This window comes from Erpetoichthys calabaricus, chromosome 2 (assembly GCF_900747795.2).
Source record: "Erpetoichthys calabaricus chromosome 2, fErpCal1.3, whole genome shotgun sequence".
NCBI classification, from domain to species: Eukaryota; Metazoa; Chordata; class Cladistia; order Polypteriformes; family Polypteridae; genus Erpetoichthys; species Erpetoichthys calabaricus.
Genome location: NC_041395.2, coordinates 322505425 through 322520746, shown reverse-complemented (window position 1 = coordinate 322520746; position 15322 = coordinate 322505425). Strand labels below are relative to the sequence as shown.

The window sequence follows — 15322 nt, the reverse complement described above, 5'->3', positions numbered from 1 at the left end:
CAGGCAGTGGAGGACAAACTGCTTCAGCATTTGAGGACAGCAGCACTTAGTTTGGTTCAGGGTTTGCATCTCTGGCAGGGTTCAAGTGGATTTGTCTGGGAATGAAAAAGGCCCAAAGACTTAAGTGGCTTCCAAAAAGAGAGCATTCTGATGTTAAGCCATTAAGGGACAATAGATAGCACTAACCTCTTTTTTATCATGTCCAGTATTTACCCAAAAAGAGTTGAAATTCATATTTCATGTCATTCATTCTCTTAGTACCCCAAATATTTTGGCAAGTTGTGCCTGGTCTTTAGTTCTTATCTTGTCTTCTAGTGCTTCTTTGGATGTTTACATTTCAAAGTGTCCTCATTCAGCAGCTCATACAGTGTCTCATATTCCCAGTACAAACCAAAATACTTTTCTGTGGGTGTATGTGCAAGCAAAATCTTCGGGTAAAATATGCAGACATAGTAACACATAAGTATTTTTGCATTATCAGCTAAAATATAAATCACAGTGATGTACTACTAATTAGTAACATTTTCTGCACACTACAGCCAGAACAATTAAACTCAAACTAAAAATAAAGCCTTTTCTCACAAACGAATTTGCCAAGATACTGAAAACTGACTAAAAACATTAACACCGTTATTTTTTCAGCTTCTAAACTCGGATTTTGACTCCATTTCTCTGTCTCCTTGACCACATCACAAATCTCCATAAATGAAGACTGGGTAAGCCACTGGCATTTATAATCTATCAGCGCAAGTAGCAAACATTCAGGTTTTGTGCTTCATACTGTTAGAAAAGAACTAAACTGTTCCTTTCTTCATCCTGTCTCCTCCAAATTAGGAGGGTGCATCAAACCAGGTGATATTAATAATACAAATGTATGTTTGAAAAATGCAGGCAAATCACTAAAGTTTAAATGGCACAAATGGATAAAATATGGTACACAGTTTGATATCAACGTGGCATTAATAATTACTTTGATTTACATACATTATTCAGTGCAAAGAAATATGCTCCATAAGCTCCCCTGCTCACTCACTCTGTCTAAATGCTGAGGTAGTGAAGAAACTGCCTGATATTGCCAACTTTAAGTGAAGAATAAAATGCCAGAAGCTGAATCAAAGTAATACAAACCCCCAGTAGTGTATCTTACTGGCATGTGTGAGTACAACACTCTTCTCATATTTGGGAAAATTAACTGTGATCTTTTGTGATAACTCGACGGTATCTTTTGCTTGGAAGATACATACTTATCCCTTAATCTTCATAATTATTCCTATACAGCTAACATAGTAGATAGTGCTAAGGTGCCACATGTGCTACTGTTTATGAAGAGCAGATATTTTGTTTGTGCAAAACAAGAAAGTAACAAGTTTTTCTTGTCACATTGCTGCGTGGGAAATGCAGCCCTTTATCAAAGTGGTATGTATGGTTCTCTGGTTCGATCTTCCTTGCTTTTTTTTATTGCGGACTTTCCCATTCCCACCCACCTACCTTTTCTCCCTCAAGTAACTTTATCCTGCCTGCAATAAATATCCCTTATAGTCTGGGTGCCTGGACAGGGGGTCTTCCTCCTCAGAAGTAGAATGCTCCCCACTCCCAACCCACCATTTGCTTCATACACTGCCGGGGTGGCTAATGACAGACTTTACAATTCACACCTTAGTGAGCCCAGCAGGAGTGGGAAAGGGCAATCTTGAAAATAGTAATTGTTTAAAACAAAAATGGCATTCAGTTTTATGCAGAGCATCATAAGTTATGTTACAAAATAAATGGAAACTCAAAGTAGAACGGTGAGACAACCAAAACAGAAAACATGTAAGCCTGGGTAAAGCATACTGTACAAATTACAATCCTAGTATCAAATAAAATCTTTCTTTTTTATATATATCATCTGTAGTAAGCATGATCACATTGCCTTCCAAAGCAGTTAACATTATTACAATAATCATGAAACACGGTCTTGATGATACACAGTACCTAGTTTTTTAATGCTTTAATCTTATGTTCTAATTGAATTTCATCTTTAGTATACCACACTGAGAACACCTACCAATAAACAAAGTAATTCAGCAAACATTCATTCATCTCTCTATCCATTTCTGAACCCATTTATTCCAGAGCAGGTTTAAAGGGTAGCAAGGTAGAAAGCAACCCTGGACTAGGTGCAAGTATTTTCCATAATATACATGTATAAAACTCAAAAAACTATTAAATAGCATATAAAAGCCCATGAAGCAATGCTTTATTTTTCTACAGTCATAACTGCATTAACATTTCAATTATTGATGCAATGTTTTTAATAGATACTAATTTAGCATTTTCTAGTGTGCTGCATGACAAGGTTCAAACCTGGATATACAGTAAATGCACATAACTGAACATAAGATAAGCAAGTAGGTTAAAGATAATTCAGACAGTAAAAATAAATCACAGGTCAAGACTGAGAATAAAAATAGAATGAACTGAAGTGAGCAATTGAATGTACACAGACAGAAATACAGTGACGACAAAAGGGTCTCTTCTCTGATTTCCTCCTTACAAATCTATTACCAAGTCATCAATTTTCAGATGGCCTCCTGCTAGTTGAACTTGGGCTCCTGAGAACTGTTTTCATGAATCTACCACTTTATGCAGGTCTGCTGATAAGAAGCCCTCATTTTTTCTTCCCGCCATGCTCGAGCTTTATGTGCTGAATGATTGTCCTTTATATTCACATGTCACTATGATCTCTCTAGGAAGATTTTTAAAATCAGGCAGTAAGCAATGAATAGGTCAAGGTGTGAAAATGACACCATTTTCCACCCTGAAATACTGATGCTAAATAATAGATATAATTAACAACCATGTAAAACACAGCACTGTGTCTTGATTGCAGCCAGCCTTTATGTAAGACTCTGAGGAAGAATGAAAGGGTTTAATATATTTTGATGTAAAGAGAGTGTTCACTCAAAAGAATAACACACAGTAACAGAAATGTATAGTTACGTGTATACACTATAGACAACAGAAGGAAGGACAATAAAAAAAGCTACAGCCGAGACATAAATATGGAGTAGATAAAAGTCTTGGGGTGTAAGATCTCTGAATAGGATTGATAGGAGAGGCAGGAGAATAATTCTAACGCTGGAATTCTGGAATTACCTGTGCCCATCTTGCCCCGTCAAAACGTGTGGAACAGTGTGAAACTCTTGTGTCTAACAGAATTCCCTACCTCATCTGCCTGTCTTCCTCAATGAGTTTTCATTCTTCTGGTGATGTCTCCTCTATTTTCTTGTCCTTTTCCTCATTTCCTCCTCTGCTTTCCATCAGCCTCCAAAAAAGATCTGGGATTATACTCCAGGCGATTGCTCTATTCTTTCGCTGGAGGATAGACAGGTAACACTCCTCTGCCCGCCTCATGCTTGTGATCCTTGTGTTTTTCCTGTCCTTGCGCCGCTTTGCTTTGTGCTTGTGAGTGTGGATATGTGGCTGATACACTGGCTTATTTTTGCTGATATTTATTCTAACAATTTCTTAGTTAAAGAAGAAATTCCTAGTCATTTGATTTCTTGAACAAGATATGATGTTTCAAACTTTATTTTTACAGAGAGCAACATTATGTTATGTCTTCTGTGCAGCAAATGTAGATCAAATACAAGGGGGCCCACAAGTTGCAGCTTTGGCTGGCTGCTGCTTGATCTGTTGTTCTGTACCTCATGCTTACATATCTCAGAAAAGATGACAGCCATCTAGTTAAGAGTCAGCACACGTTATAACATAAATGAAGTCCAGAGGAGGCAAATTACCAAGATCGTCTCACTGACCTTCTCCTACCTGGCTAGTGGTAATTCTTTTTAACATCTTGAGGAACCTGTACTTAAAGCTAGCTTTTCTCAGCTTTTTGTTCTCCTTCAAATACAGAGCAGTTTTCACTTACTCATTAGATATTAACCCCAGCCCTGATGGTAACAAACAGCTAACAAAAGATCCCGGTTTCTTTCTAGCCAACTATATAATGAAGTATCCAAGTACCATACTGTAATTATGTGCAAGCTATGCTCCATCAACTGCAGACTCTGTAGCGCTTCTTCCTCATTCAACCTTTCCACAACATTTACTGTATATCTTCAAATTGCCAAGTTTTCGAACCAAGTTTATAGCTTTGTGTTTAGCAAATAGTTTTAAAAAATTGTCAGTAGGTCTAAATAAATGAAGATGCATAATATCTTTAAACCTACTCAATCTACTTGAGGATCACGTGTGGACCAAAGCCTATCCTGGCAGCATCAGGCACAGGGCTGGAACTTAGGACTTGCTTGTCCATCACAGCATCCAATCATGCATACACCCACACTCAAACTCCACACAGGACCAACTTAAAATTGGAAGTTAACAGGTGTGCAGTTAAAAGAAAAAGCCGTAAATGGTGATAAACTCTAGTAATTAATCAAGAGGTGCTCCATTTCAGATCTGGAACCATGACAACATTTTCTTTTCTTTGGGAGGAGATCAAGAGTCACAGTGAGAGTTGCCCACTTTTGAAAAACACTCTGGCTTAGTTCTGTTTTGGCAGGGAAAACCAAGCTTAACCAGTTATGCAAACAGAAGGTACTTTTTGTTGTTTTCCACATTAAATCTTTTACTTTTGCTGCCTTTTCACTTACTATTTAAAGTAAGAGATTCCCAACAGGTTGTATTTTGTATTTTCACAAATACTGTATATCTAAATGATGTGTTTTATACCTAAGACTCCTTTAGACCTATGCGTAGAGATTTTGCTTTCTTACTTCCCCCATTGCTGAAAACGGCCACTTTGCAATTTAAATGGCCAATACAGCAAAATAAAATAAATGCAAATTTATATTATTTGAACTTATTATTTGAGGGCAAATCAACCTATACTCCATGTGTAACCAAGTTTGGTTTTACATGAACACTGTGGCTACATCTTTTGATCAGTCAGTAATTCATGATAAAAAACATTACTTAATTTATTGTTGCAGTGTACAATTTTTGATGACATGACTGTATTTATTCTTGTAAGTTTACAGATAATTCTTATTTGAGATCTATTTAGAACTTCATAAACAATCTTGTGCAACTGTTTAAGAAATGGTCATTCACACCTGTGTATTTTTCTTTTATTATTTTTAAAAAGTGATCAGTCACAGTTTAAGAGACTAAACAAAATGAGAAAAACAGTATAGATCAATGATAATAAACTTATAAAGGAGAATTCCTGGTAACAGGAGAACTAATAAAAAAAAATCAATACTCACATTGATCATTTATCATCATTAATTAGCCTCCGTGTGGTGATGGCAGTGATGATTTGTAGTCCTTGTGGTGGCCAAAGACCAAACTTGTATATCATTGCCCAAGATTTTTTGTATGTGAAAGCACTCTATAGAAGACAGGGAAGAAAATAAATAATCATCCTCCTCCTCCTGTTGTCAAGGATTGTGGTAGGGCCAGAGCCTATCCCAGCAATATCTGGAGAACTTCAGAAACCAGCCACAGACTGGGTGACATCCCACTGTAGATACGGTGACAAGTTATACAGTAACAAAGCTGTGGTCCTCTGTAATGTACTTATTGTACTAGGTACAGTATAACACTGAAAAAAATGAAATCTAAGCAAGTGAAATTTTTTTTTTTGTCTACCCAATAAATCTTTCGTATTGTAAGATTTATTGACTTATCAAGAAGTCTATGTTTATGATTATTTAGTTTATTTAAAGAAATCTTGTTAAGTAAATATTGCTTACCCCCTTGGCAGATTTACTTTTATTATCCAAAAAAAAACTCCCATTGCAAGTTTTTCCCTAGTTTTTGCAATGTCAGACTGTTATTTCAGGTAAGGAAAACAGAAGTTTTGAGGTAAGGTGGCTCTACTTACTATTCATGATGTTTAAGGGATGTGGCATGTTATGTGTTGATCAGCACGTGGAAGTTAGAATTTCACTGTACTCTGTACAAGTGACAATAAGAGCCCTATGAACCCATGATTGTATTACTTTATTTCTGATACTGTGCCAACAATTGGTTCCCCCAATAAATAGGCCTATAACTTTAAATTTGCCCCCATGCACTCTGATGTATTTATGAACGTTTTCGACCTAGTTATTTCTTCTCTGGATAACCTCCTCCAATGCAGTGGTTCATGTCCAACTGAACAGGTGGCGCAGTGGTCGTGCTGCTGCTTTGCAGTAAGGAGATTGTGGGTTCGCTTCCCAGGTCCTCCCTGTGTGGAGAGCGCTTTGAATAGTGAGAAAAGCGCTATATAAATGTAAAGAATTATTAATATAACTAATCAGTAAACAAATAAGGAAGGGAAATAACAAAATCAACAAAAGTAATAATCCATCCATCCATCCATATTCCAACCCGCTGAATCCGAACACAGGGTCACGGGGGTCTGCAGGAGCCAATCCCAGCCAACACAGGGCACAAGGCAGGAATCAATCCCGGGCAGGGTGCCAACCCACCGCACAAAAGTAATAATGATAACCTTAATTATGACATACCTTTCATTAAAGCTTTCTATATGAAATGCTTTACATAAAGGGCATAATAACACTTTGTTCAAAATCAGACAAACAGTAATATAAATGATTAATCACAATTATAGTAACATTTACACAAAATAATTCAAACTATTGTGTAGAATACATTTGTTTTATGAGGTGGTCTGACACTAATGAAAAGGACATTCCAGAGCCATGCAAGCATGTCTTTTGTCTTGTACCAGACACAGATGACTGTTTACTTCTTTGGTCGCAGTGGCATAATTATATCTTGTATATATTCAAGTGTTATTCGGTTTTTTGATTGAAAATCAGCAGTATGCTTAGTAACTAACTGGAGCCACTCAAGAGGCTTAGTATAGCATTAACATAACACATGGGGTGCTGGATAATAATAAACATTAACATTTCTTAGTAAACACTCAGTTTGGTAAAAAAAAATACAGTACCAGGTTTACTTAATAATTTGAATTAAAGTCAGATGAGCTGTGTTTTTTTTTTTTAATAAATTGGGTTTAAATACCAGTGGTTATGGTGCAAAACCACTAAACTTGAGAAACCCAGGAGTAAAGAAAAAGTCATTCAATAAAGTAATTCAAATGTGCTTTTAGGATAAGTTGTTAGAATGTTTTTAGGTGTTATTCTGTAAGGATTTCTGAGTTAGCAGGAGCTGTTATGTCCCCAAGTTTTCCAGGATAAATGAACGTGTACAGTATGATTTGTATGAAGGTATTTTTTATAAACTGCTAAATAAGTAAACCACTTTAGTTAAGTGAAATCACTGAAGGAAATTTGACAGTTGAGTTGGTTGGCAGAGTGCTTTATGGGAAGAAACTAAAAGGCCAAGGTTACTTCAGATGGGGAACTATGCAAGTCCGGTACACTATATCCCACCCCTGGAAGGCCACAGTGTCTCTGAATGAAGTCCTCTTGCTTTTTTGTATCCCTTTTTGACAGCTCTTATATTTAAATTTGTTGGGCTTTGTAAATCTGTGATTTCCTTCACTTTAGACATCGCCCTCTCTGGTCCCAGATACATCCCATCTATCCTATAATTCTGTCAGATGAGTAGATCCTGTGATAAACGATATAAATAAAATGTATTACTATTATTAAATGATAAGGTATTACTTGGAAAGTAGGTCCTTGTAGCTACAGATTCAAATAGTTTTTTTTGTTTGTTTTCTTTTCAACACACGGCTCAATCAAACAAATAAAAATAACATAACAGATATAACACTATACTTCAAAATCAAAACAAAAAATATCAATATAGAAATAATTACCTCCCACCCAACAATTAGTTCCCATCCCTTTTTTAACAAGAGTCTCTGACTCAGCTCAAGGCTATAGCAGTGTGTTTAGGTGTTTGAATCAAGCAATCTATACACATCAGATTATACTTTATTTTGTTTAGGAAATTTGAAAAAAAAAACATGTTTTATGGTCACATTAGTATTCCTCAAATTTTTGTAGGTATTTTACCACATCTGTTCATTTACCAGGCACATACAGTACTGCAGTGTTAATTAAATTAAAAGTCAGTGGCTCACCTACCCGTGTATCTCACTGATTGGTCCTAGTTTTTAAAAATGTTTAATTAAGAATCATCATAATCAAGAAACTAGTTAAAATGAAGACAAAATCTGAATCTAATCTGAACTAACTCCTGCATACTAAATCATAAGTATCTTCCTAGAGGTGACAAATGAAAAACCTCAGTGTTGTGAATGAGAGCCAAGACAATGTAGACACATTTCTTTAACAGCATGAATTGGTTGCCAATTAAGAAATTGGTGGCTTGGGCTTGCAACTACTGTGACCATCCAAGAACTACATTTGACAAACTTGGTGGACAACTTTGGAAAAACTCGTGACATTGTCCTTAACTTTTTAAGGAATCTGGAAGTCATCTTTCTGATAATCACACCAAGTGAAACAGACTTAAATTAAACCACTTCTCAATAGACTGACTCTGTTAGCGAGGCAACAAGTGGCGGAGGCATTGAGCTGCACAGTACAAACAGAAGGTTTGTTCCCCAACACTTGGCTCTCTGTATGACGATGAATGACTTATTTAATTTATCAAGTTACTGTGGGCATATGAAAATTACAGAAACATGGCTCTAAAGTGGCTAGAAAACTGGTACTTTTCAAAGGTGCTATGAAAGTGAAATTTGTTAACTTGATTAAATGCAAGCAGACACTGTGACCTTCCAGCGAATCAACTCTGCCACTTAATTCACAGTCTGACACTGAGAACTCTGCTTTAGCCAGTTGTCACATTGCAGAAATGAAGACTCTGCATTGTTGACTGTAAGTTACTTCAAGTAAAACTGCATGCTAAATCAATAATATTTTTATTTATATTTAGTCTGCATTAGCTCTGCTGTTTATTAGGTCCACCAAATCTTTGGTAGATTCCCATATGCCAGCAGAATAGCCTAAATTCACAACGTACTATAAACATTCTCATGGTGAGCAGCAGTGCTGTGATATTGAAGTAGCACTCAGTTGGTATTAGCAGCCCTAACATTACAAGAAAACATTCCCTGCACCATTACGCTATTACCACCAGCCTGTACCTTTGACACTAGACAGCTTCCATAGCTTCACAGTGTAATGCCAAATTCTGACTCTTCCATCTACTCTCGGTTGCAACAGAAATTTAGATTCATCAGTCCAGGTGACACTTCTCCAGTTCTGTGTTGTTCAGTTTTGGTTATTACATGCAAACTTTAGCTGAATTTTCCTGGTCTGAGCCGACGAGAGTGGAACCCAGAGTAGTCACCTGCTGTCGTAGCCCATCCACTCCAAAATCTAACACTTTATATGTATGCAAAATGCTCTCCTATGCACCACTACTGCAGAGAGCTGAGTATTTGTGGTTTTTAGCTTAAATGAGTTTCACCATGTACTGTCATTAACAATTTATTTCTGCGCATAGAGCTACCACTCACTGGATGTGTTTTGTTGTTTATTCCAATTTCTGCAAACTTAGTTAGAATCTGTTGTATTTGAAAATTCTGGTCAAGTGGCTGTTTCTGAGATGCCATCTTGCGCCAGCCATTGTACTGCGATCAAAGTCACTTGGATTATGGGTCTTGGCCATTTTTTCGGCTGAACAAGTAAACTGAATAACCATGTCTGTGTAGTTCATGTATGTATTAAGTTTCACTGATACGATTGGCTGTCTGGGGGAACTGGCTATACAGTGAATCCGGAAAGTATTCACAGCGCATCACTTTTTCTACATTTTGTTATGTTACAAAATGGATTAAATTCATTTTTTTCCTCAGAATTCTACACACAACACCCCATAATGATAACGTGAAAAAAGTTTACTTGAGGTTTTTGCAAATTTATTAAAAATAAAAAAATTGAGAAAGCACATGTACATAAGTATTCACAGCCTTTGCCATGAAGCTCAAAATTGAGCTCAGGTGCATCCTGTTTCCCCTGATCATCCTTGAGATGTTTCTGCAGCTTAATTGGAGTCCACCTGTGGTAAATTCAGTTGATTAGACACGATTTGGAAAGGCACACACCTGTCTATATAAGGTCCCACAGTTGACAGTTCATGTCAGAGCACAAACCAAGCATGAATCAAAGTAATTGTCTGTGGAACTCCAAGACGGGATTGTCTCGAGGCACAAATCTGGGGAAGGTTGCAGAAAAACTTCTGCTGCTTTGAAGGTCCCAAAGAGCACAGTGGCCTCCATCATCCATAAGTGGAAGAAGTTCGAAACCACCAGGACTCTTCCTAGAGCTGGCCGGCCATCTAAACTGAGCGATATGGGGAGAAGGGCCTTAGTCAGAATGGTGACCAAGAACCCGATGGTCACTCTGTCAGAGCTCCAGAGGTCCTCTGTGGAGAGTGGAGAACCTTCCAGAAGGACAACCATCTCTGCAGCAATCCACCAATCAGGCCTGTATGGTAGAGTGGCCAGACGGAAGCCACTCCTTAGTAAAAGGCACATGGCAGCCCACCTGGAGTTTGCCAAAAGGCACCTGAAGGACTCTCAGACAAAGAGAAAGAAAATTCTCTGGTCTGATGAGACAAAGATTGAACTCTTTGGTGTGAATGCCAGGCGTCACGTTTGGAGGAAACCTGGCACCATCCCTACAGTGAAGCATGGTGGTGGCAGCATCATGCTGTGGGGATGTTTTTCAGTGGCAGGGACTGGGCGACTAGTCAAGATAAAGGGAAAGATGACTGCAGCAATGTACAGAGACATCCTGGATGAAAACCTGCTCCAGAGCGCTCTTGACCTCAGACTGGGGCGATGGCTCATCTTTCAGCAGGACAACGACCCTAAGCACACAGCCAAGATATCAAAAGAGTGGCTTCAGGACAACTCTGTGAATGTCCTTGAGTGGCCCAGCCAGAGCCCAGACTCGAATCCGATTGAACATCTCTGGAGAGATCTTAAAATGGCTGTGCACCGATGCTTCCCATCCAACCTGATGGAGCTTGAGAGGTGCTGCAAAGAGGAATGGGCGAAACTGGCCAAGGATAGGTGTGCCAAGCTTGTGGCATCATATTCAAAAAGACTTGAGGCTGTAATTGCTGCCAACGGTACATCGACAAAGTATTGAGCAAAGTCTGTGAATACTTATGTACATGTGATTTCTCAGTTTTTTTATTTTTAATAAATTTGCAAAAACCTCAAGTAAACTTTTTTCACGTTGTCATTATGAGGTGTTGTGTGTAGAATTCTGAGGAAAAAAATGAATTTAATCCATTTTGGAATAAGGCTGTAACATAACAAAATGTGGAAAAAGTGATGCGCTGTGAATACTTTCTGGATGCACTGCATGTGTGGACCTAATAACTTCTCTATTAGATGTTTATAGGCAACAGAAAAAGGGGATAACAAATCTCAATGAAGAAAAATTAATCCTGCACTGTAGAAACTATCACAGAGTTTTGCATTACAATGCAACATGTGAATCACATTAATTCTTTGAACTGTGCAGAATGATAGCAGAAATTAAGTGTCTAATGAATTTAGATACAGTACTTGGTTAAAGTCTTAAATTGGTCTCTAAATAGTATAGATTGAAATGAAGACTGAAAACACTGCACAACAATTTTTTTTCAAAAGTCTTGCTTCCTGAAACGTTTTTGCTGATTGTGACAGGTACCTACTGGGTATGCACAAATATAGTTTTGGTTTTACTGCATCACGTAGGAACTCTGAGAAATAGACATTTATATGTTTACTGACAATAATGTATTTAGTCACGTTTATGTTTCACATAAGCTATTAAATTCAACAGAATTAAAAATGTGTTTTGCTCCTGATTTTCTTTTGCATTGAATGTCTGGTGCATCATGTTACAGTGTCCAACAGTAGTCAGCGAGCATTGACAGATTCTAGTTGCCCTAGTATCGTCTCTCCATCGTAGCAATGTCCTGGTGAAACCTTTCACCATGTTCGTCACTGACAGCACTGAGATTTGTGGGTAAAGAAGTCCAAGTGTGAGTGGAGAAAATGAATCTTGAGTGACATGTTGCACTTCATTGTCTTGTATGCATTGAGAAGTTTGTCTACCAGGTGAATGTAGTTTGGGGCTCTGTAATTGCCCAGAAAAGTGTCGACAACGTCTTTGAGGGCTGTCCAGGCAATATTTTCCGGCCCAACTAACAGATCTTCAAACTGCTTGTCACTCATAACATGTCTGATCTGGGGGCCAACAAAAATGCCCTCTTTGATCTTGGCAAATGTTATTCTTGAGAACCTCTGTTTTAAATAACGAAAACCTTCGCCTTCCTTGTTCAGTGCTTTCACAAAATTCTTCATGAGTCCCAGTTTTATGTGAAGAGGAGGCAAAAATATCTCTGCCGGGTCGACAAGCGATTCATGTGCCACATTTTTCTGTCCTGGAACTAACTTTTTATGGAGTGGCCAGTTATGTCGAGAATAGTGCGACTCTTTGGCACGGCTGTCCCATTCACAGATGAAACAACAGTACTTTGTATAGCTGAGCTGCAGTCCTAGTAACAGGGCAACGACTTTTAAGATCTCCAAAGATATTCCAGTTGTACTTGCTATACTGGACGTGCTTCAGCAACAGTTCCATATTCTCATACGTTTCTTTCATGTGTGCTGCATAGCCAACAGATACTGAAGGATAAACGTTGCCATTGTGTAGCAGAACAGCTTTCAGGCTTAACATTGACAAATCAATGAAGAGACGCCACTCTTCCGGGTTGTGATCACAACCCAAGGCCGAGAACAATCCTTCAATGTCACAACAGAAACAGAGACTGTAGACTTGCGCAAAAAATTTGGTTATATCATGATGTCCGCCTCGAAACACAGAAATTTTCTTACCTGGTGACAGCAAACACCATTCCTGCAGTCTCAAACCCATCCAGCAGCTCGGCTTTTGCTTTTGACAGACCCAAATCTCTGACCAAATCGTTCAATTCGGACTGTTATCGGATGTGGATCGCCTGATGAGCACGGTTCAAAATCCCGGTCAATGTCACTGTCAGTACCCTGCATTGCAGTTTCTTCATCTGGTTTGTCTAAGGTCCAATCCTCTGGTGGTTTCAGAATTGGAGGACTGTCGTCATGTGGCACAGGTTTCATTGCTGAAGGCAGATTAGGATATTCAATTGACTTCTTGTTTTTGGCAGAGAAACCAGACACATTAGTCAAACAGAAGTAACAGTCCATCACATGGTCTTTCTGTTCTCGCCATATCATCGGAACAGCAAACGGCATCGTCTTTCGAGTGCCTCTGAGCCAGGCTGGCAGACTGACAGCACATGTCGCACAGCAAATGTGAGGCGCCAATTCCTTGTCTTGGTCACCAATTTTGCAGCCAAAATAAAGATGATAAGCTTTCTTCACAAGAGCAGTCATCCAATGTCTCTGAGGCGCAAGTGTATACAGATATAGCAGAATGTATCGCGGCTGTTACGACATTGATGAGACATATCGCCCGACATTTTGATGTGATATTTGTGATCAGCACCCAAAAATCTATAAGAAACACCCAACAGTGTTCAAGAAGCAAAAACTTTGTTGTGCAGTGAAATTTGGGAACTCTGTGGTGCCAAATGGAAATACAAGACCCAGTGTATTCTGAGAAGATGGAATAATCATTGCTGTCTCATATCTTTGCTGGGATTCTTCCAAAAGCCAATATTTACATGCATTTATTTAGCTGATGCTTTGTTTTTCTTAAAGCAACTTACACATCAATGAAGGAATATTGTGGCTAAACAAAAACAGAATGCCCCATTTCCAAAGTTCCTTCCTCAGTTTAGCCGCTAATAAAGAGATTAGTGGCAATGAAAAGCTACTTGCCCATAAGACCCTTTAGCTGCCTGCAGCATTCAGTGAGAAGTAGCTTGGAGCATTGTCTGTCCCAAATAAACACTTAGCGGTCATTCTGATGGAGTCCTTAGATAAAACAATGATAAGCTTGACTGTTAGAATTCTAAGACTCCACTTTCTTTGTGTGTTTTTTTTTGTTTGTTTTTTGGCTGTGCTTAATTACTATTACCTGTTGTAACTAATGTAACTAAAGCTTGCGGATATGGAGGCTGCTATTCAGTTAATGCAAATCAACATATAATGAGTACTATGATTAGCAGAGAGACAAAGAGAAGCATGTGCGGAATAGATATTATGCGGTGTCCCTATGGATGTACATGTTGACAAGGCCTTGCTTTAAACTGGGATGTCAGCTGAGAATGTCAGCTGCAGATGTGTGCTTGCTGCTTGCCTGAGATCAGGAACTTGGCGTGTGACTCAAGATGCCTGCATGAATGTGCTGAGAATTGCGCTTGAAAATGCGTACCGTTAATGCCAGAGGTTTTTTTTTTTTTTTTTTTTAATAAATAGCTGATTTGTCCAACAGCTGCACCCTGCTATTATTAATGCAGCACAATTTCAGAATGAATTGACTTGCAACCTTAATGAAAAGCTATGGAGCATGAGAGCTGTCGAAACATCTGCTTTGCTGGTGACGTCTGATGCTGGCAGCAGAGCAGGCACTGCACTTTTCCAGAGTGCCAGCGTTGGAAACCCCGGCAACGTCAGAGCTGCTGCGTTCTCCTCAGGCTGCCCCTGTCTCGCTGGCTGTGCCTTCTTGCCACTGGCTTTAATCTGCGGTCCTCACTGACAGACAAAAGAGCCTGAGCATATTGGCTGAGCCAGCCAGGCACTCCCTCTGAGGAGCCCCACAGACGGTGGCTGTGGTGAGAGTACTCAGCCTTAGCATTCATGGACAACAAAGGCTGCCTGCTCCCACGCCTTCTGACGCTCGCCAGCCATCAAGTATGCTTTTCTGGATTTCTCAATGTCTTCTTTCTTTGGTCTGTTGTAGAGTGCACCTCTCAGCCCCCTGGAAAGCCAGCCAGAGCTCCAGCAATAGTAAGTAATGTCTGCTCTCCCTCCTATCTGTCCGTTTGGCCCCTTTTCTGTCTAAATTAGTTAACTGTCACTTTCTTGTCAGGATGTTGGTTTTCTTGAGAGTGTGTTGTCTTGTAATGGGCTGTGGTGGTATGTTGGTTTTTCAAGCCATTAAGCGGTTTAAGGAAGGTGGGAGGATCTCAGTCATAAGTGAAAGTATAGAAAAGCTAACCCATTATTTAGCTTATAATGCAAGCTGTGATTTCCCAAGCTTTTCCTTTACCATCTTGTACGTTGATTTCCTGTCATTGTACTGGTGTTAAAGACACTACAAATGGCCACAAAAGGGATTCTGCAGGAATGTGTCATGACTGAACTGGACTGTGATCATTGGTGGCGCAAGGGTAATGTCTCTGAGCGAGTCAATTTAAGTCTGGCCACAGA

The 15322-nt window shown here is 39.0% G+C and overlaps 1 protein-coding gene across 9 annotated transcripts in view; it reads left to right on the top strand.

Moving 5' to 3' along the window:
• LOC114647307 (sorbin and SH3 domain-containing protein 1) overlaps nucleotides 1-15322 on the top strand; it is a 155943-nt gene that overhangs the window by 81821 nt on the left and 58800 nt on the right. For all 9 annotated transcript variants that reach the window (XM_051923346.1, XM_051923347.1, XM_051923349.1 and 6 more), the window contains 2 exons: nucleotides 3307-3372; nucleotides 14853-14899. In XM_051923346.1, coding sequence (XP_051779306.1) covers nucleotides 3307-3372; nucleotides 14853-14899 — 113 coding nt within the window. The remainder of the gene's footprint in view (nucleotides 1-3306; nucleotides 3373-14852; nucleotides 14900-15322) is intronic.